This window comes from Rattus norvegicus, chromosome 16 (assembly GCF_021556685.1).
Source record: "Rattus norvegicus strain SHRSP/BbbUtx chromosome 16, alternate assembly SHRSP_T2T, whole genome shotgun sequence".
In the NCBI taxonomy this organism is placed as follows: Eukaryota; Metazoa; Chordata; class Mammalia; order Rodentia; family Muridae; genus Rattus; species Rattus norvegicus.
In genome coordinates, this window is record NC_141549.1 from 59,908,071 (window position 1) to 59,929,135 (window position 21,065).

Here is a 21,065-nt window from a genome sequence, read left to right on the forward strand (position 1 = left end):
TTCTCAGCTCCTCATGGTACTTTCTCCAAAATTGACCATATAATTGGTCAAAAAACGGGCCTCAACAGGTACAGAAAGATAGAAATAATCGCATGCGTGCTATCGGACCACCACGGCCTAAAACTGGTCTTCAATAACAATAAGGGAAGAATGCCCACATATACGTGGAAATTGAACAATGCTCTACTCAATGATAACCTGGTCAAGGAAGAAATAAAGAAAGAAATTAAAAACTTTTTAGAATTTAATGAAAATGAAGATACAACATACTCAAACTTATGGGACACAATGAAAGCTGTGCTAAGAGGAAAACTCATAGCGCTGAGTGCCTGCAGAAAGAAACAGGAAAGAGCATATGTCAGCAGCTTGACAGCACACCTAAAAGCTCTAGAACAAAAAGAAGCAAATACACCCAGGAGGAGTAGAAGGCAGGAAATAATCAAACTCAGAGCTGAAATCAACCAAGTAGAAACAAAAAGGACCATAGAAAGAATCAACAGAACCAAAAGTTGGTTCTTTGAGAAAATCAACAAGATAGATAAACCCTTAGCCAGACTAACGAGAGGACACAGAGAGTGTGTCCAAATTAACAAAATCAGAAATGAAAAGGGAGACATAACTACAGATTCGGAGGAAATTCAAAAAATCATCAGATCTTACTATAAAAACCTATATTCAACAAAATTTGAAAATCTTCAGGAAATGGACAATTTCCTAGACAGATACCAGGTATCGAAGTTAAATCAGGAACAGATAAACCAGTTAAACAACCCCATAACTCCTAAGGAAATAGAAGCAGTCATTAAAGGTCTCCCAACCAAAAAGAGCCCAGGTCCAGACGGGTTTAGTGCAGAATTCTATCAAACCTTCATAGAAGACCTCATACCAATATTATCCAAACTATTCCACAAAATTGAAACAGATGGAGCCCTACCGAATTCCTTCTACGAAGCCACAATTACTCTTATACCTAAACCACACAAAGACACAACAAAGAAAGAGAACTTCAGACCAATTTCCCTTATGAATATCGACGCAAAAATACTCAATAAAATTCTGGCAAACCGAATTCAAGAGCACATCAAAACAATCATCCATCATGATCAAGTAGGCTTCATCCCAGGCATGCAGGGATGGTTTAATATACGGAAAACCATCAACGTGATCCATTATATAAACAAACTGAAAGAACAGAACCACATGATCATTTCATTAGATGCTGAGAAAGCATTTGACAAAATTCAACACCCCTTCATGATAAAAGTCCTGGAAAGAATAGGAATTCAAGGCCCATACCTAAACATAGTAAAAGCCATATACAGCAAACCAGTTGCTAACATTAAACTAAATGGAGAGAAACTTGAAGCAATCCCACTAAAATCAGGGACTAGACAAGGCTGCCCACTCTCTCCCTACTTATTCAATATAGTTCTTGAAGTTCTAGCCAGAGCAATCAGACAACAAAAGGAGATCAAAGGGATACAGATCGGAAAAGAAGAAGTCAAAATATCACTATTTGCAGATGACATGATAGTATATTTAAGTGATCCCAAAAGTTCCACCAGAGAACTACTAAAGCTGATAAACAACTTCAGCAAAGTGGCTGGGTATAAAATTAACTCAAATAAATCAGTTGCCTTCCTCTATACAAAAGAGAAACAAGCCGAGAAAGAAATTAGGGAAACGACACCCTTCATAATAGACCCAAATAATATAAAGTACCTCGGTGTGACTTTAACCAAGCAAGTAAAAGATCTGTACAATAAGAACTTCAAGACACTGAGGAAAGAAATTGAAGAAGACCTCAGAAGATGGAAAGATCTCCCATGCTCATGGATTGGCAGGATTAATATAGTAAAAATGGCCATTTTACCAAAAGCAATCTACAGATTCAATGCAATCCCCATCAAAATACCAATCCAATTCTTCAAAGAGTTAGACAGAACAATTTGCAAATTCATCTGGAATAACAAAAAACCCAGGATAGCTAAAGCTATCCTCAACAATAAAAGGACTTCAGGGGGAATCACTATCCCTGAACTCAAGCAGTATTACAGAGCAATAGTGATAAAAACTGCATGGTATTGGTACAGAGACAGACAGATAGACCAATGGAATAGAATTGAAGACCCAGAAATGAACGCACATACCTATGGTCACTTGATTTTTGACAAAGGAGCCAAAACCATCCAATGGAAAAAAGATAGCATTTTCAGCAAATGGTGCTTGTTCAACTGGAGGGCAACATGTAGAAGAATGCAGATCGATCCATCCTTATCACCCTGTACAAAGCTTAAGTCCAAGTGGATCAAGGACCTCCACATCAAACCAGACACACTCAAACTAATAGAAGAAAAACTAGGGAAGCATCTGGAACACATGGGCACTGGAAAAAATTTCCTGAATAAAACTCCAATGGCTTACGTTCTAAGATCAAGAATCGACAAATGGGATCTCATAAAACTGCAAAGCTTCTGTAAGGCAAAGGACACTGTGGTTAGGACAAAACGGCAACCAACAGATTGGGAATAGATCTTTACCAATCCTACAACAGATAGAGGCCTTATATCCAAAATATACAAAGAACTCAAGAAGTTAGACCGCAGGGAAACAAATAACCCTATTAAAAAATGGGGTTCAGAGCTAAACAAAGAATTCACAGCTGAGGAATGCCGAATGGCTGAGAAACACCTAAAGAAATGTTCAACATCTTTAGTCATAAGGGAAATGCAAATCAAAACAACCCTGAGATTTCACCTCACACCAGTGAGAATGGCTAAGATCAAAAACTCAGGTGACAGCAGATGCTGGCGAGGATGTGGAGAAAGAGGAACACTCCTCCATTGTTGGTGGGATTGCAGACTGGTACAACCATTCTGGAAATCAGTCTGGAGGTTCCTCAGAAAATTGGACATTGAACTGCCTGAGGATCCAGCTATACCTCTCTTGGGCATATACCCAAAAGATTCCTCAACATATAAAAGAGACACGTGCTCCACTATGTTCATCGCAGCCTTATTTATAATAGCCAGAAAATGGAAAGAACCCAGATGCCCTTCAACAGAGGAATGGATACAGAAAATGTGGTACATCTACACAATGGAATATTACTCAGCTATCAAAAACAACGAGTTTATGAAATTCGTAGGCAAATGGTTGGAACTGGAAAATATCATCCTGAGTGAGCTAACCCACTCACAGAAAGACATACATGGTATGCACTCATTGATAAGTGGCTATTAGCCCAAATGCTTGAATTACCCTAGATCCCTAGAACAAACGAAACTCAAGACGGATGATCAAAATGTGAATGCTTCACTCCTTCTTTAAATGAGGAAAAAGAATACCCTTGGCAGGGAAGGGAGAGGCAAAGATTAAAACAGAGACTGAACGAACACCCATTCAGAGCCTGCCCCACATGTGGCCCATACATATACAGCCACCCAATTAGACAAGATGGATGAAGCAAAGAAGTGCAGACCGACAGGAGCCGGATGTAGATCGCTCCTGAGAGACACAGCCAGAATACAGCAAATATAGAGGCGAATGCCAGCAGCAAACCACTGAACTGAGAATAGGTCCCCTATTGAAGGAATCAGAGAAAGAACTGGAAGAGCTTGAAGGGACTCGAGACCCCAAAAGTACAACAATGCCAAGCAACCAGAGCTTCCAGGGACTAAGCCACTACCTAAAGACTATACATGGACTGACCCTGGATTCTGACCCCATAGGTAGCAATGAATATCCTAGTAAGAGCACCAGTGGAAGGGGAAGCCCTGGGTCCTGCTAAGACTGAACCCCCAGTGAACTAGTCTATGGGGGGAGGGCGGCAATGGGGGGAGGGTTGGGAGGGGAACACCCATAAGGAAGGGGAGGGGGGAGGGGGATGTTTGCCCGGAAACCGGGAAAGGGAATAACACTCGAAATGTATATAAGAAATACTCAAGTTAATAAAAAAAATATGTTTATTTTATGTGTATGAGTAATCTGTTTTCATGCACAGGCGAAGATCTCATTACATTGGTTGTGAGCCACCATGTGCTTGCTGGGAATTGAACTCAGGACCTCTGGAAGAGTAGCCAATTCTCTTAAACACTGAGCCATCTCTCCAGCCCCCATGTTTTAAGTCTCTTAAAACCTTAATGTGATTTTAGAATGTTTGCCAAAATCACAGCCTTGAAGATAATTCTGGGAACACTCCAGAATCCATAGGAAAAAGCACTGTAATCAATACGAAGTATCCACAGGGTAACTGGCCCAGTGCAACTAAAAGTATAGAAATGAAGAAAAACTTTTAAAATTTTATGAATGAACTCTAAAGTTTTATAAATGATATCATGGTTATGTTTTTGTTACTGACTTTCATTTAAAAATCCGGGTATGTTGCTTTTCATAAATATATAAAAAATAATATTTCAAAATGTTGGAAATTCCTATATAAGGTGAGGAGAGATGGCTCATCCGTCAGCAGCACTTTCTGCTTTTGCAGAGGACCTGTGTTCAGTTCCCAGCATATACATGGTGGCTCACACAGATGTCTGTAACTCCAGGAAATCTGACTCCCTTTTATGACTTTGTGGTACCAGGCTAATATGTGGTACACATACATACCAACAGGCAAAACACTTAGCACACAAATAAAATAAATAAATCTCTTAAAAATTCACAGTAAGATGTAAGTATCCTTCTAAAAGAAAAGAAGATAGCGTCTTGTTTCTTTTGAAATGCTAGGCTCAAAACCAAAAATCGCAATATATTTTATTCAATTAAAATGTTTAGAGATTTAAGAACCGTTTTCTAACTGTGGCCACTATGAACAGAATTGTATGAAATGTAATTGAAACTATGTATCCTCTTTACTATTCCACTGTCTCCCTCCATCTTTTCAAGTGGAAACCATTATAGTAAAATGTCCTTCACCTTTAACATAGTTTTCTCAAAGGAACACAGAATCAAAAGATACAACACACTAAAATACCTCACTTGAAAATAAACTGGGGGGAAGAAAAAGTAGCATTACTTTTTCGCTGTTGAATTTAGTCCTGCAGGAGTGGAAGGTTGTTCAGGATCCTGGTTAACAAGGCAAGTTGGAAAGGAACAGCCATCACCTTGACTGCAATTTAAAAAGAAAAAGAAAGAAAAACATTCAACCTTCTTAATGCTGTGACCCTTTAATACAATTCCTCATATTGTGGTGACCTCCCCAACCATATAATAATGTTGTTGCTACTTTCTAACTGTATTTTGCTACTGTTATGAATTGTAATGTAAACATCTCATTTGCGAGATATGATAGGCAGCCCCTTTGAGAAAGTCATTCCATCTACAGAGGGGTTGTGACCCACAGGTTGAGAAACACTGGTCTAGACACCCCTGTGAAGAAAAACAACAGATTTAACTCTGTCTTGTGTGTGCTTACTTTTATTAATTTGAATTAATTAAAAAAACTTTCAAAACAAAGTACCTTGAAAATATTGGTAACAGCCAATACTTCTTCTCATCGCCAAAAACTTGTCGCATGTTTTTACTGAAACCCAAGCTGAATCCGTTCTTATCTGTTCCATGTCTAAATACTGGATTTCTGAATGCCTCTAAAAGGAACAGAGAAGTGATACTATGAATTCAGAATGTATATACTAGCAACCCCATAATACTGAAACAAGTGTAGTAGGGGAACTCCAACAACTGAAGGGTACTGTACATAGTCTTGAAACTCAGGTTGTCGATTCTGGTTTAAAATATTAAGAAATGAGTAGGTCTGTTTTAATTTTTCACTATTAATTTTTTACTATTATAAGAGTACAAGTGCTCAAAAGAAAATTAGAAGATACAAATGAACAAATAAATTAAAATTCATACCATCCAGATTTTTATTTTATTATTAGTGTGTGTAGGTCAGAGGACAATTCTGTGCAGAGGGCTCCCCCTTCCACCTTTATATGGAATATGGGGATTGAATTCAGATTATCAGCCTTTGTAGCAAGTGTTTTTTTTTTTTTTTGTTTTGTTTTGTTTTTTAATCACTGACCTACCTTTCTAAATATAAATGGGTGGACATACTAAATAATATTGAAACACTGAAATGTATTTTAAATAAAATATAAGTATATTTTAAGTATACTTGATAAACTCTTAAATTAAAAAAATCCATTTTTTAACGTCATTGAAATTTTTACCTCATCATAATTTTTTTCAATTGACCCAAAAATACACTTTATAGTCAGCTTGTCCAAACAAAAATTCAATTCCCAAACAGACATGTCGGTTATGTCCACTCCATGTATCAAAGCTGCGGTCTAAGAATACATTAGAATTGCCCACGGTCACATAACAAATACAAATGTGGAACGTCTGAGAGGCCATTGATGATGTTCTTGTCACAACGCAACGCCACATTCTCCTCTTGAGTAACCCTGCAAAGCAGACTCTAAAACCTTAACTGTAGGATATCATCACATTTGGAAGTAGAGAGATTTTTGCCCATCACTTTGGAGACAATCTAACCAGCAAAGTCAGACACTAAGAAACATGATGCTATGAGATCTGAAGTCTTTGATGATCCTGGATGTTCATGTTTAACAAAAGTTCTTTATTAGACAGGGTCTTGCCTACATAGCCTTGCTATTTCTCAGGGTGGTGCTTTGTTTCTGGTCATTTTCCATCACATTGACGTAACCATTGTTCCAACTGGCAGCATTTTCCACAATCCACTCAACATCTTTTCACGCCTTCGAAGTTGATAATAATGCTACCCTCACCTCTAACTTTGTCAATACCTCTTTTACTTGTTTTTTAGTAGCTAAGCCTCATCAAATTAGTTATATTATAGCAGCCTTATTTATAATAGCCAGAAGCTGGAAAGAACCCAGATGCCCTTCAACAGAGGAATGGATACAGAAAATGTGGTATATCTACACAATGGAATATTACTCAGCTATCAAAAACAATGACTTTATGAAATTCATAGACAAATAGATGGAACTGGAAAATATCATCCTGAGTGAGGTAACCCAATCACAGAAAAACACACATGTGGTATGCACTCATTGATAAGTGGATATTAGTCCAAATGTTTGAATTACCCTAGATGCACAGAACACATGAAAATCAAGAAGAATGACCAAAATGCGAATGCTTCACTCCTTCTTTAAAAGGGGAACAAGAATACCCTTGGGAGGGAATAGAGAGGCAAAGTGTAGAACAGAGGCAGAAGGAACACCCATTCAGAGCCTGCCCCACATGTGGCCCATACATATACAGCCACCCAATTAGACAAGATGGATGAAGCAAAGAAGTGCAGGCTGACAGGAACCGGATGTAGATCTCTCCTGAGAGACACAGCCAGAATACAGCAAATACAGAGGCGAATGCCAGCAGCAAACCACTGAACTGAGAATAGGACCCCCGTTGAAGGAATCAGAGAAAGGACTGAAAGAGCTGAAGGGGCTCGAGACCCCATATGAACAACAATGCCAAGCAACCAGAGCTTCCAGGGACTAAGCCACTACCCAAAGACTATACATGGACTGACCCTGGACTCCAACCTCATAGGTAGCAATGAATAGCCTAGTAAGAGCACCAGTGGAAGGAGAAGCCCTGGGTCCTGCTAAGACTGATCCTTCAGTGAACGTGATTGTTGGGGGGAGGACAGTAAGGGGAGGAGGATGGGGAGGGGAACACCCATAGAGAAGGGGAGCGGGAGGGGTTAGGGGGATGTTGGCCTGGAAACTGGGAAAGGGAATAACAATTGAAATGTAAATAAGAAATAAAAGATGAGAAAAAAAAGAAAAATGAGTTATTAGCTTCATTTCTTTTCTTTAAGTTCTTTTCTATTGTCTCCTGTCTTCACTGTCTCCTTGTCTCTGCTAGATTTGAGTTTACTCTGCTCTCCTTTTACTGGCACCTCCCAGCACATACACACAGTTACCAGTTTAAGATATTTCTTCATTCTTAATATGGACATTTGGAGGTGGGCCTTTCTCTCTGAGGCCTTGAACTGGCCTGTGTTTTGTGTCAACTTGACATAAGTTAGAGTCATCAGAGAGAAAGGAGCTTCCCTTGAGAAAATGCCTCCTTGAGATCCAGCTGTAAGGCATTTTCTCAATTAGTGATCAAGCGGGAGGGGAGGGGTGCATTGTGAGCGGTGCCATCCCTGGGCTGGTAGTTCTGTGTTCTATAAGAAAGCAGTTTGAGCAAGCTAGAAGAAGCAGTCCAGTAAGCAGCATCCCTCCATGGCCTCTGCATTAGCTCCTGCCTCCCAGTTTCTGCCCTGTGTGAGTTCTAGTCCTGACTTCTTTAGGTGATGAACAACGACCTTCAATGTGGAAGTGTGAGCTGAATGAACCTTTTGAACCTTTCCTCCCCAATTTGCTTCTTATTCATGATGCTTTGTGCAGGAATAGAAACCCTGGCTAGACAGGCCTGTTTCATGCCTTATGTCTTAATTTCTTTTCCTGATGCTGTGATAAAATATTTCCACAAAAGCAACTTAAGGGAGAAAGTGTTTCTTTGATTCCAGTTCCAGGCTATAGAACACCATGTCAGAGAAGCAGCACTGTCAGGAGCTTGAGGCTGGTAGTTACATTGTATCCGCACTCAGCTGAAGAGAACAATGAATGCTTGCTGCTCTTTCAGTCTCTTTCTCCATTTATACAGCTCAGGATCCAAGCTGGAGAATGATGTCACCCACAGTAGGTAGGTCTTCCTACTTCAAGTAAGGTAATTGAGACAATTCCAGCCCCCTTATCTGGGGCAATCTCCCAGATGATTCTAGATTTTGTTTAACAACGATAACCACTTCTTGTCTGCAGAGTGAAGTGGAAACTTCTGTTATGTTATCTTTGGAAAGTCAGTTGTATCAAGTGACGTCTGCCAGGGCACACAGGTGGAAGGATGTTTTGCTCAAGCAAACATGAGAATGGATGCATGATGTTCAGAAGGTCATATAAATATGGCCCCGTGGTAGTGGGGGCTTGAACATGGGTTTGCTTTGCTCGACCTTGCTAAGGTCCTCCCTACATATTGGTTCACCTTACACTGCATAGCTGAGCTCCGCTTGTTGCTGAGCTTGTGGTGACACCAGAGAGAGAGAAACTCTTCAAAACACTTCTCATGAAGTTTCTGCAGCTTCATGCCACCCTTGTGGCCTCAGGCTGGTTGGCGAGCCTTGGGCTTTCTTCTGGATTGAACCACCCTTGCTGGTTTGTGTGTGGTCACTGCCAAGTGACTTGGACTGCAGCGTCTGATTCGTGTTTAGTGTTTGCTACTGGACTGAACTGCTGATATCCTGACCACGAAGACTGGGCTCACCCCAAAGCTATTTCTAAACAGGTCTACTTCCTCCGTGTCTGAGTAACTTACCTTTTCCATTCCTTCTGCTGGGCGGTGGGCTAGAGGGGAGGTTGATCACTCATTAAGGTAGTTTGAGAAAAACTTATGCCTACAGTAAAGCTTAACAAACTCTGTTCTGTGCCTACAGTCTGCTGGCTGTTTCAATGGCTAACTTTTCAAAATGAATATTTCTTAGTGGGGTGAGGTTTTCCTTGACAACTCATTCAAAATGGAGCCATCTCCAGCCTTTCTGTCCTACGTCCTCGTCACGGCGTGTTCGTTTCTTTCAAAGCACTCTGCATTTTAAAGTTACTTTTATGTTTGAATTTTGCCTCTGTGCTCCTCAACTGGTTGCTTTTCCCTTGTCCTCCCCTCTGCATAAATACTGCTTTGCATACCATGCACAGTCAATTAATATATGCAAAGAATGAACATGTGTCCATATGACATTTCAAAACGTAGCAAATAAGAAAGATTTTTTTTTTTTGCTATTTCAAGACAGGTTGATGACTTCTGAGTATGACAACTTTTAGTGACTGACTGCCTATGTATTTAAAGGTTTGTTCTCTGTAATAATTTGATACTCACCTAATGTAGATTTATTTTTGCTGACTAGCCAGCAATGATAACCAAAAAGAGAGGACAAGCTGACAGAAAACATAGCTGCAGCAAAGAATAAAAACATAATATGGAACTTGGCTTGAGTATCAGGGAGACCATTCTGTAAGGAAAGGCAAAAAACAAAATGTTTTAGCAACAGAATGAATATTCCCCTACAATTATGAATTCATTTATATGATTGTCTTTTTAAAATAATTTACAATTAGAAAATGACACATAGCTTCATGCTAAATTTTAAGGGGAAAAGTATTTATTTTGTATTAAATTAAAGGCTTATTGGTATATGAACATCTATTCAGAAAAGATTAAAGTTGGAATATTTATTTTGCTTTGCATAACCAAATCAAATTCCAGGAAAAAAAAAACGTGGCAGCATAAACCATACCAGTGGGAAACAAGATAAAAGAAACTGAACATTTCATTAGCATGCTGCATATTAATAAATGTTTAAATAATTTTATTATAATGCCAGAAAAATGAAGATTAGTTGGCATAATTTAGTTCATATTCTCATTGATACATAGATTACTATAAACAATAACATCAACTAAAAGAATACAGGAGATACCCCCACATGAATGCTTCAAGCTCTGGCAATAACATCATAGAAAGACCAACATTAGTAACATCTGTCTGAAATACTTTTAATACCCAGGGGCTGAAACCAGCCAGCTCTGCAAAACCAAGAGAGATGAGTTGCCTCTAGACTGAAAGGCTGGGGCCTAACTTTCAGCAAAGCACTAGATATGCAAGGGACCTCCCATTCTCACATGACCATACTGTTTCATTTCCCTGTGGTATTCACCATTGATATAGGTGATAAGACCTCAACTGGCAGCTTTTGACAGTAAGCTCTGAACGACAGAGACTTTGGTCTTTTCTGTTCAGATGTGTTCCGAGTTTGAAAAGAAAACCACACATAGGAATAGAGGGCAGTGAGATTACAGTCTGGTAGACATTCATTAGGGATCAGCCGCAAACCAGAAGTATCCTTGAATGCTAGAAACACATCAACCCACCTGTTTCTTTCTGTTTCTTAGCAATGGGACCAACACAAATTAGGCATTCACTAACTCTTTAGTATTCAATTTGGTTTACACCTCATTTAATTACCCAACAATTCAGAAATTCTTGCCATAATGAAAGATAGTTTAATGAGAATAAAATAAAAAAAATTCAGTGAGAAAGCAACCCCGGCAAGGACTAGAACACTTTCTAACCAACATGTCATGCTCAGCAGTAATGTTTCTGCAGTTTCCATACTCTAAATTTGTTTCTGACTTATTTTAAAAACATATAGTGTGAAACAAACAAACAAACATCAACTGAACTACCAGGATATAACAGTTTAAAAGATAATCTAGTACATGAGGAGAAAACATTTGTGCTTATCTAATCAATTCTCATTATTCACTGGAGTTAGGCTGCACAAGATTGCCTTGAACTTTGGATCTTGGGGGAACATGGGGCTGGTTTTCTCTTTTCATAGTGCCTTAAGCATCTCCTGACCAATTCACAACCTCATTTGATGTGGGGTTTTATCCAAATACCCCTTATTTAATATAGCGTGTTGACTTCTTGATATGGAAATTCTGAATAACAGCACCATAATTAATGTCTGGATAAAGCACGTATTTTCTCCATAAGACACACCCATAGGAATAGAGGTCTCATTTAAAATAATAGCATTTCATTAGTATGTATAAAGATAATTTTGGTACCTGTAAAATCAACACAAGGTTAAAAACCAACCAAACAAAAACCCAACATCAAAACATGAAAGCAAACAGACCTTGGGAGAAGATACTTGTTTAAAGGATGCTGAGAATGCATATGGTATAATAATACCTTGTTTACCTCAACTAGGAATACATGCACTGTGCAAATATGGACATATCTAGAATCTACTGAGAAAGCTCAGAGTACATTGGCTGGGAGTTATAAATAAATTTTGAAATGGTGAACACACAAACACAGACCATGAGTACAGAGGCCTGACTCTACACAGAATAACCCGATAAAGTCAGGGTTTGCAACAACTCACTGTTGAATGTTAATGCATAGGAAAGTCACTGAAGTGATGACTTACTGTCCAAAATCTGATAAAATACTGTAAATCTGTAGCAGCAATGAAAAGGCAGTACAGCAGAGAGTAAGCCAAGAAAAGGAGGAAGAATTTATAATTTGAAAATCCAACACAATTGTTCACCCTGCCAACAAAACAGAAAGAGTCTTAGTGAGTTACATCTCCAGACTAGGGATAAAAATGTTTAAATGTAGCATAATTTTTTTTTTGGTTTATGTTCATTTAAGACTCATCAGCATTTCATTCATAAAGAACAGTAACATTTTCAAACATGATAAAAAGGAACTTTTGCACTTAGATATTCAATGTTATTCTTATAAATTTGTATTTATTTTATATGCATAGATATTAAACCTACATGTATGTCTTTGCACCATGTGCATGTGGTGCCTATGTAGACTAGAAAGGGACATCAAGTGCCATTGGGCTGGAGTTGCAGGCAACTGTGAGCCACTGTGAGGGTTCTGGTAATCCACTTTCAATCCTTTGGAAGAGTAACAAGTGATCCTAACTAATGAGATATCTCTCTTTACCCTTTGGAATTTGTTGATCTTGTTTGACTAAAATTTTATGTCTATTGACAGTAATTACTGATTTTTTTCTCACTTCCTTTTACCTAATATGTACCATTATACTCTTTGATGCTATAAATTTCACTATTTTAGGGTCCTCAGAGAAGTAGATTAATATGTCTTCCTTCATCTGACTTATTGAACTTAGCACAATATTCTCAAGTTTCACTCACAGTTTAAACATTTAAATTTAGTCCTGTAAGCTGTAGTTTATTACAATTTATCGTATATGTTACCATATTTTACTTATATTGCATCCTTAGATATACATGGGCTCAGATATATTTGTCATTGTGAACACAGTAATGAATAAGATAGCAATGATTCTTTTTCACTTTAATATTTTTAGAGAATAACCTAGAAGTATGAATGCTGTGTTAAATTTTATTTTTATTTTACAATTATTGAACTTCAGATCCCTTTTTGGACCTGTTTCAACACCAGTACTGAATGGAGTTTGGTATTATATTTTCTGGACATGTGACTACTGAATATTTTCTTGGTATACACTCAACATATATACATACATATGTGTGTGTGTTTCTTTTTTCCCCCTTTTTTTCCATCTCTATTAAATTGGGTATGTCTTATTTACATTTCTAATATGTTATTCTTAATATTGCTTTAATCAACCACAGTGAAAGTCGCTGCACCTCATATACAATGAGTTACAAAATAATATACACATTAAGGCAGAGAGTTTGTGACTAAGCCAAAAGTGGCAAGCAGATGTGGGGAGTTCACTAGGTGATCTCTAGATTCTATTTGAATTATGATCAAGTAAGTCGAAGTCTCTTAAGTTTCCCCAAATTTGGTTGAAGCCCCTTCAGTGCACCTCACTGCATGTCATCATGGCAGTAAATAAATGATCGATCAATATGTACTAAATCAAAGAATTAAGAAGCAGAGGTGTGGAAGCCAGCTGGACAGAGTGTAATGCCCATTTGACATTAGATAGTTGTGAGGATGGACTGGGGGGTGGTGGAATCACAACTATAAATACCAATAACACAAAAACGAGGACATTTCGGTGTGTAGCTATTCTCTCTGCTTCCCATAAAATGAGGGCATGGCTCCACGCTCTTCTACAAACGTTAACACCCTCTGTAGCTGAACTGACTGATGCAGATGATGGAGTTAATTCAGTGAGCTTGGATGACAAATCACTGAATACAGTGTCTGCCTCCTGCTTCCTCTCCTCCCAGTCCCTGTTTCCTCTTGAGTCCCCCTCCCCCTCCCCTCCTCCTCGCCTGCCTTTCTCTGTGGATCTTGGCAATGAAACAATACATTTTTTCATTTCTTGCTTTTTGTTTGAAAACAACCTATGTTCTCATAAACTTTGTTCTTGTGCCTCAAAAAGCATAAGCAACAGCCGAGTCTTATAAGTTTGAACTTAAAGGGCCGTGTCCATGGAGAAGCAATTCACTGATAAGTGAAATTGCAGATGCACTCGACTTGTTAATGGTTACGACTGCAGCTTTGGAGGGCCCAGTGGGAATGCAAACAGATCTCTGAGACTGTTTTCTTATGGCACCGGAATGGAAAAAATGGCAAGAAAGAAGATTAGAAACAGTCCTGTACAGTCTTCCTCTAATGATCTCTCTCCAAAGAATGCAGGATATTACTGCCTTCGCTTTACTGGTGTTGCTTTAAAGGAGTAGAGTGGATAGACAGAGGTTGAATGAGGGGCTGGATGGGTATAAGCGAGGGTATTTATGAACCAAGTTACAGTGACTGCTGCCCACTGTGTCTCTTTCTGAAGGGATGTGAACAGAAGGTTTTTTATTAAATGATGAAGAACACTTTTACAGAAAGAAAACGATTATAATCAGGTTTTTATAGCACGTGATTGAGCCTACTGTAACTCATGCTCAAGATCCTTGGGGTAACTGGCCACGCAAGAACCAAGAGTCAAAACCAAGTGTTCCACCATTTGATATATGTACATAGATGATTCTGGAAGACCTATTTCAGGAGGAAACAGAGGAGAGTGTTTTCCTTGAACAATAACAGCACGCTTTTTCCGGACAGCTCTTGGGTAGACATTGTAACTGCCTACTATAGACTCAGTTTGGCCCTAGAAGGATCCAGCTGCACACGGCATTCCCCAGGGAGGACAACAATGATGTGTAGGCAGAAACAATACATTTTGGGTTATATCATTTTAAGGTTGTGTAAAGCTAGCTAGCTATGGGCTGTTTCACAGAAATGACTTTCTGAATACAACTAGAAAGAGACTAAAGGATATTGGAAAGAAAGTAGCTTTCAAGGCCCCCAAACAGAACTGGCTGTGCAACTTTGAGTCCACTCTTCCACTTTGCTGAGCCTTAGGGCCAACAGTATTATTTCTTTCTGTTATCAGTAAATAAAGATAACTTTTTTAAAAAATGCATGGTCTTTAAAACACAGTAGGCAATCAATATATTGAAACTAAAATTATTTACTTCTATTTGAGGAGTTATTAGGTAACTGCACCAAAGTCTTATAAATATAATTAATTAAAATTGTATGCTAAAGGAAAAAAACATTCATCCAGTAGAAAAAATCCAATAAGATCAATACTACAGAAACTCTCATTTAGTTAAAAAGACAGGTATGAGGCTGATCTCCTAAATCCTAATGGGTAGTTTTAAGTGTCCAAGCAGACCTGCAAGTCCATGAATACAAAGCCTGAGAGGCACTGTTTATCTAACATTTCAAATTCTCAGGGTTGATATGTACTCTGAAGTCCAAAACCATATACGAGACCTATATTAAAAAGTCAGCTGTATTTCCAGATAATGTCCTAAAAGCCCTTCAACAAATCATATTCAGATAACAGGTGTAAAATGATTTTCATATACTGGTGTGAAAACAGTTCCAGAATACAGTGAATGGGACAAATGATCCACATCCAATCTATCAATTCTGTGGCCATTTGTAGGGTTGCTGCTGTTGTTGTTAAGGGAAAGATCATGCACATGTATGTATGCATATACAAACATATACATGGACAATTTAGACCTAAACAGTAGCCATAACAATACCAAAAGTGGTTCTCTGGAATTAGGGAAGAAGTAAAAACAGACTCTAGAACCACACTATGCTTTATCTGTACTTGGGGGGCGGGGGAGTACTGAGGATGAACTCAGATTTCATTGTTTACTATGCATGTGCCCTACCACTGGGATACATCCCTAGCTCTCTATTTTAAAATTAAATTCCTAATTTTTTTTGTTCTGTCAGATATTAAACATAAGGCCTCATGCATACTGGCTGAGCACCCAGCTCATCCCATCTAAAAATTAAAAAGGAAAAAGTCGGATGCTGCATTGGATTGGCACCTGAAGAATATAAGACACCTCGAGTCCAGTAGTCACATACTGACACGGCTGCTGATTTCTGTAGGGGGTGCGGGAAGGCGCTGTGGGAACAAAGGTAGCAGTTTTGGAAACATCAGTGCAGGAGCGAGTTCAATGAACTTGAGATTGAAGAAGCTATGCTGTGCAAGCTTATCTCTTAATAGCTGCAGTCATATAGCAATTCTTGTTTACCTATTTAATAAGATCTAAGTTAGAAAGATCGTGAAATTATCCTCCTTTCTCACTGTGACATTTGAATTGTTGGATTATCGTAAGTCACTATTTTCTAGCTTTGAAAGTATGTGTATCTAACATTGGGTAGTAGGAGCCATGGTAGCCACTGACCTGGGACAAATCTGATTGTCTCATCTCCCCATTCTTTACATCACAACCTCTCATTTAAGTGGAAAGATTGGCATCAGCTGTCTGGCCTGATTCTACTGCCCACTGTGTTTAGATTGCACAATAAATCTAAACAGGAGAATCCTAGATGTGAGCTCTCCTCAAAGAAGACCCCGAGACAACAGCTTGGATACAGGTAGGTGGGCTTGTGTGTTTGTTTTTAGATAAAGATGGTAAGAAGAACTGCAGATGTATCTTAGGGCATGTTCAAGGTCCGGGGTTTAATCCCCATCACCGTAAAAAAGGAGAGGAAAAAGTGTCGATAGTGTTGGGTTATTGGTCAGGCTCTCACTGGCTGAAAGGATCATCCTAGAGGTTGGGATATCCTGGCACTTCTGGATTGACCGTGTGAGATAAGCAATCTTGTTTAGGTAAAAAGAAGCCATGATGGGAAAGTAAAGGAATGGAGACAGGTTTCTGAGACTGGGGGAGGTCATTAAACAGAGGAGCTGCTCCCTACGAGAAAACTGTAGTGGGGGCAAAGGAAGACAGGGAAAAGACAGATGAAGGTCAGGAAAACTTATAATTGTGGATATCAGGTGGGTGGGAGAGTGTGCTGAGAGAAAAGAATAGGGAACAAAAGAACAAACGTGTGTAAATTAGTACAAAGAGGGGTCGTTTATACAGATTTGTAAAAGAAGACCAGCATTCTGATAGGTGTTGACTACTCTTAACACTTTCAGTAAGAAACAAGAGAGGTATAATCCTAAGAGATCTCCAATGCATAGACCTTAACCTTCCCCTATTCTCTCCTGTTCCTAGAAAAATCATTACCTGTAGATATTACAAACTCAAGTGTAGACTTGAGAGCATTCATATCTCTTCAGTATGTCACCCATGGGAGAAGTAAAATTTGTGCGATCATTATAATTAATGCTTGAGTTCAGCCATGGCAACCCTAACATGATTAACATGTATGCATAATGCAAAACAGTAACAAGAATAGGAAAGTTGACTTTCCTTAGCAGATCTTTCAGATAGCCCTCCACAAAGTCACTTTAATTAATGACTAAGAAATAAGAAAAACAAACAAACAAAAATAAAAAAACCAAAACAAAAATCAAGAATGAGTTTTAGGTAGAAAATCTTGTTTAACCATATTTGTGTATTTGTTTACTATTCTACCCACAAATGCAGTTTCCTTGAACTTTTAAAAATGTTAAAGAGTATTATAAACTTCTGTTGAAGTATCACGGTATATAATTAATATGTGAGCATTTATATTTCTGGAAAGTATTTCAGTGCATCTGTGTTTATATATGTGCATAAAAAGAATACCATTTGTACATGTAAAACATGTAAAATTAGCTTTAATGTTATTAGCACACCGGTTTTAAAATTATTTAATGAAAATTCTCCCAAATGGAGGCTCTCTGAAACTAATTAAGTACTTGAAACTAAGCCTCCTAGGACAAGTAAGGTAAACCAATTAATAAAAAGATTTGTAAAAGGTGTCTCGATTTATTTTAAGTTTGTAACTGATAATAACTTGTTTTAATTATAGGTTCATACTCACCATGGGCAATGATGGTCCATCTTCAAAATACATCTAAAAATACCCAAAAAATAAAACGATGCCTTATGAGATATTTCCAACAGTTGTGGCACGTAGAAAACTACAGAATCATTTATTTAAAAATAGAATACAGTAAGGACAGACATTCTCATCTAAAAGGGACATTATAGCTGTCTCTAGTCATAATAGAACAATAAAACTTCCAAAGTACACTCCTCAAGATACAAATCACTTTCTTTTTAAAAGGCTACTATATTAATACAAGAGTGCTTTGCATTAAAACGTGCAGAACCTCAGTAAATGTACACAAAGCCTATGTAAAATTTGCTCTTTTCTATCAATCTTCAGGACAAGTTTTACTGTTTCTGTCACGTATTAAATGTACAACAGTATTTTAGTATGTGAAGCCAATCAAGGTGTCCTTTTAAAGGTAGAGAACAGACGCGTAGCATTCGCTGAGTGAACCTGCCACATGGCATTGCTGGAAGAGTACACTTTTATGTCACCTGGGGGAGCAGCATTAACTGTATCAATACTATGGCTAATACAAGGAATAGTCCACTCATGTCTCTAAACAGTGGCCTAAAAGCGTGAATGCAGACTGTGGTGGCAGTCTGAGAAGCGGTGGCTCAATGGTGAACAACACGCCCACGATCATGGGGATGCTTGAGAAGCAAAGTTTTTCTTTTTTTTTTTTTTTTTTTTTGGTTCTTTTTTTCGGAGCTGGGGACCGAACCCAGGGCCTTGCGCTTCCTAGGTAAGCGCGCTACCACTGAGCTAAATCCCCAGCCCCAAAGTTTTTCTTACTTATCACAGACGGAACAGTGATGGCAGCGGTCTGGCTTTATAAGTCGGCATCTGTCACAATATCGGATCGCTGGGAACAAAGAGTTCGCTTAGTCTTAAACTTAACAAGTCACTGAAAAATACAATGAAATAGCTTTTCATCGTCATCCCAAATTTAAACTGTAAAAAGCATACTGTATTTAAGTTTGATCAAAGGGGGGAGGGGGGAAGGATACTCAACCCACTTTAAACACAGCATGAAAGCATTTGCCTAGAAACAGACTTCTCTGGAGAGATTTTCCAAGAGCGGGAGACCTCCTGGGGACATTTATCTCTGAGTTCTCCATCCTTAGTAACTACAGCTCAGGGGGAATCTGTGTTCATTTGTACTGGTCAACAGAAAGGCTCCCTCAGCTAAATCGATTTATTCCTGGGACTAACTGGGTGAGGAAACACCACAGAGACGTTTTCTAGAATGCGTAAACACACGCTTTTGGTTGCAAAAGTTGGAAAAGACTTCACATCTAGGTTGATTATGATTCAACAGTATAAACAGGTCCCAGAAGAGGCATTTCCAATCAAGGATTTGTGTTCTTGGAGGAAACACTGGCACCTTTTCTTCAACAGCACAGGGAGCACAGTCTACCTGGATGACTGATTCTGAGACGGTGTTCCTCTACACAAACCTCAGAGAGTGCACCAGATTGTGGTGGAAATTGTGTTAGATGTAGACTCACTTTGGTTCTAATGTGAGTTAAAAGCAAATGCAAATTACAAAGCAATATTAATGAGGGATTTTGCATTTTTATGCTAAATTGTTGAAAACAACGCCTATCTTATATTTAAGAATTCTCATCTTGGTCTAGCCATATTTTACGTACTCAACAAATGAGCTAATGGGTCATGAGAGGCAGGCAGACGTTTAAAGCCACAAAACATGTCTGGGTAAGTCTTGGTAGTAATTATCTGTAGTCCATGTGTGTTGGTTTTTTAAAACAATGGCTTAGTTAGGTGTTAAATGACCATAAAACATAAGCTAAGCAGGATTAAGTTATTTGTATAATAGTTCCCATTTTAAAGGCAGATAACAATACCTAAATTATGTTTTACACAACTCATGCAATTACTGCTTTAATCTTATTAAAAAAATATTTGCAAAAGTATTAGTTTTACACCCCCTATACATATTGCTTCCTTAAATACAAATAGGAAGGTTCATAATTAAAACTTTAAAAGCAAATTTTGTACTATGGATGTAAACTTCAGCAGCCCTTTATGTGATCACCAAGTCACGACCAAGTAGGAGGGACAGAATTAGAGTCAGTTCTGAGATCTCCGTGCCACAGTGTGACTCATGTTTCCATTCTGTTTTATGGAACTGTGCAGGAAAGATTTAATAGCAACCTAAGCAATACCAACAGCATTCTTGAATGAATGTTTGGCAGTTTATGAATATGAAGATGCTTTCTGAGTGTCATCACGCCTCATTTGGGAGCTGTTCCAAGGCCCTCATTATCAGGGCTTACCGCCGGACATGGTCCTGGTGTAGATGGGAAGGTCTTTGGCTGCTCGCCTCAGAACTTCCTGATGGGCTTCTCCTCTTGGCTCTCTCTCCAGCAATTCTTTCTCTGCATAAGAGAGATGGAACTGAGGAATAAATTTAAATTTTAATCAGTATTTTCAAAGGAATGACAACACATTTGTCTGCTCTATTATACCCAAAGCTACTTATAAAATATAAAATATTAATGGTATATAGTATACTCAGGAAGGTTAATAGAGTTTCAGATCTGGACATGTCTCAACCTTGAAGACAACTACTTTATGAATCTTAAAAAAGAAAGTAATGATAATGATAATAATAATAATAATAATAAAGTCATACAAATTATTATACCTTTTTCCCAAGTGTTTTTAATGTGAAAGGAAATGGGATATAGAAAATTGTTATAAAACAAATAATTCTTTCAAAATATTAATTTCATAATAGATAAGTTTACTCAGTTAAAAAATACGTGCCTCCACAGATGAATGTTTCATTTGGATACCATTAGAAACAAAAGGAAAAAACAAAGCAGTCAGATCTATATTTGTACTTAAGAATATTTGAACGGAGGCATAGTTGTTACTAAGAATCTCCTCTGGCAATCAAATAACTAAGTATTCATTTTACTGCTTATAGTGACACTTTGGTTTAACTAATTAACCTTAAGCTATTCAAGAAAAACAAAAAATTATTTTGGCTTCTAGTAAATAATCACACACACCAACAAAAACCCCTAAGTTGGTACTGCATGGACCCCTATGAACAAGTTCAGAAGGTACAAGATCAACCGCAGTGATATTCTGAGGAATGGGGAAAATATGAACTGCAGTTCAATGTCTACAAGATGGTAGTAGGTAGATTAATT

General features: G+C 38.2%; 2 protein-coding genes across 4 annotated transcripts in view; one reads left to right on the forward strand and one right to left on the reverse strand.

The window, feature by feature from the left end:
• Positions 1-21,065, forward strand: part of Erich1 (glutamate-rich 1) — a gene marked incomplete at its 5' end in the record, with an annotated part of 52,793,804 nt that overhangs the window by 29,037,511 nt on the left and 23,735,228 nt on the right.
• Zdhhc2 (zDHHC palmitoyltransferase 2) overlaps positions 1-21,065 on the reverse strand; it is a 69,601-nt gene that overhangs the window by 14,859 nt on the left and 33,677 nt on the right. For 2 of the 4 annotated variants that reach the window (XM_087587473.1, NM_145096.3), the window contains 7 exons: positions 20,181-20,301; positions 18,676-18,745; positions 17,869-17,901; positions 12,041-12,161; positions 9,919-10,051; positions 5,465-5,591; positions 5,021-5,113 (listed from right to left, as the gene is read on the reverse strand). In XM_087587473.1, coding sequence (XP_087443599.1) covers positions 5,021-5,113; positions 5,465-5,591; positions 9,919-10,051; positions 12,041-12,161; positions 17,869-17,901; positions 18,676-18,745; positions 20,181-20,301 — 698 coding nt within the window. The remainder of the gene's footprint in view (positions 1-5,020; positions 5,114-5,464; positions 5,592-9,918; positions 10,052-12,040; positions 12,162-17,868; positions 17,902-18,675; positions 18,746-20,180; positions 20,302-21,065) is intronic. The other 2 variants (XM_087587475.1, XM_087587474.1) reach the window with 2 other exon arrangements.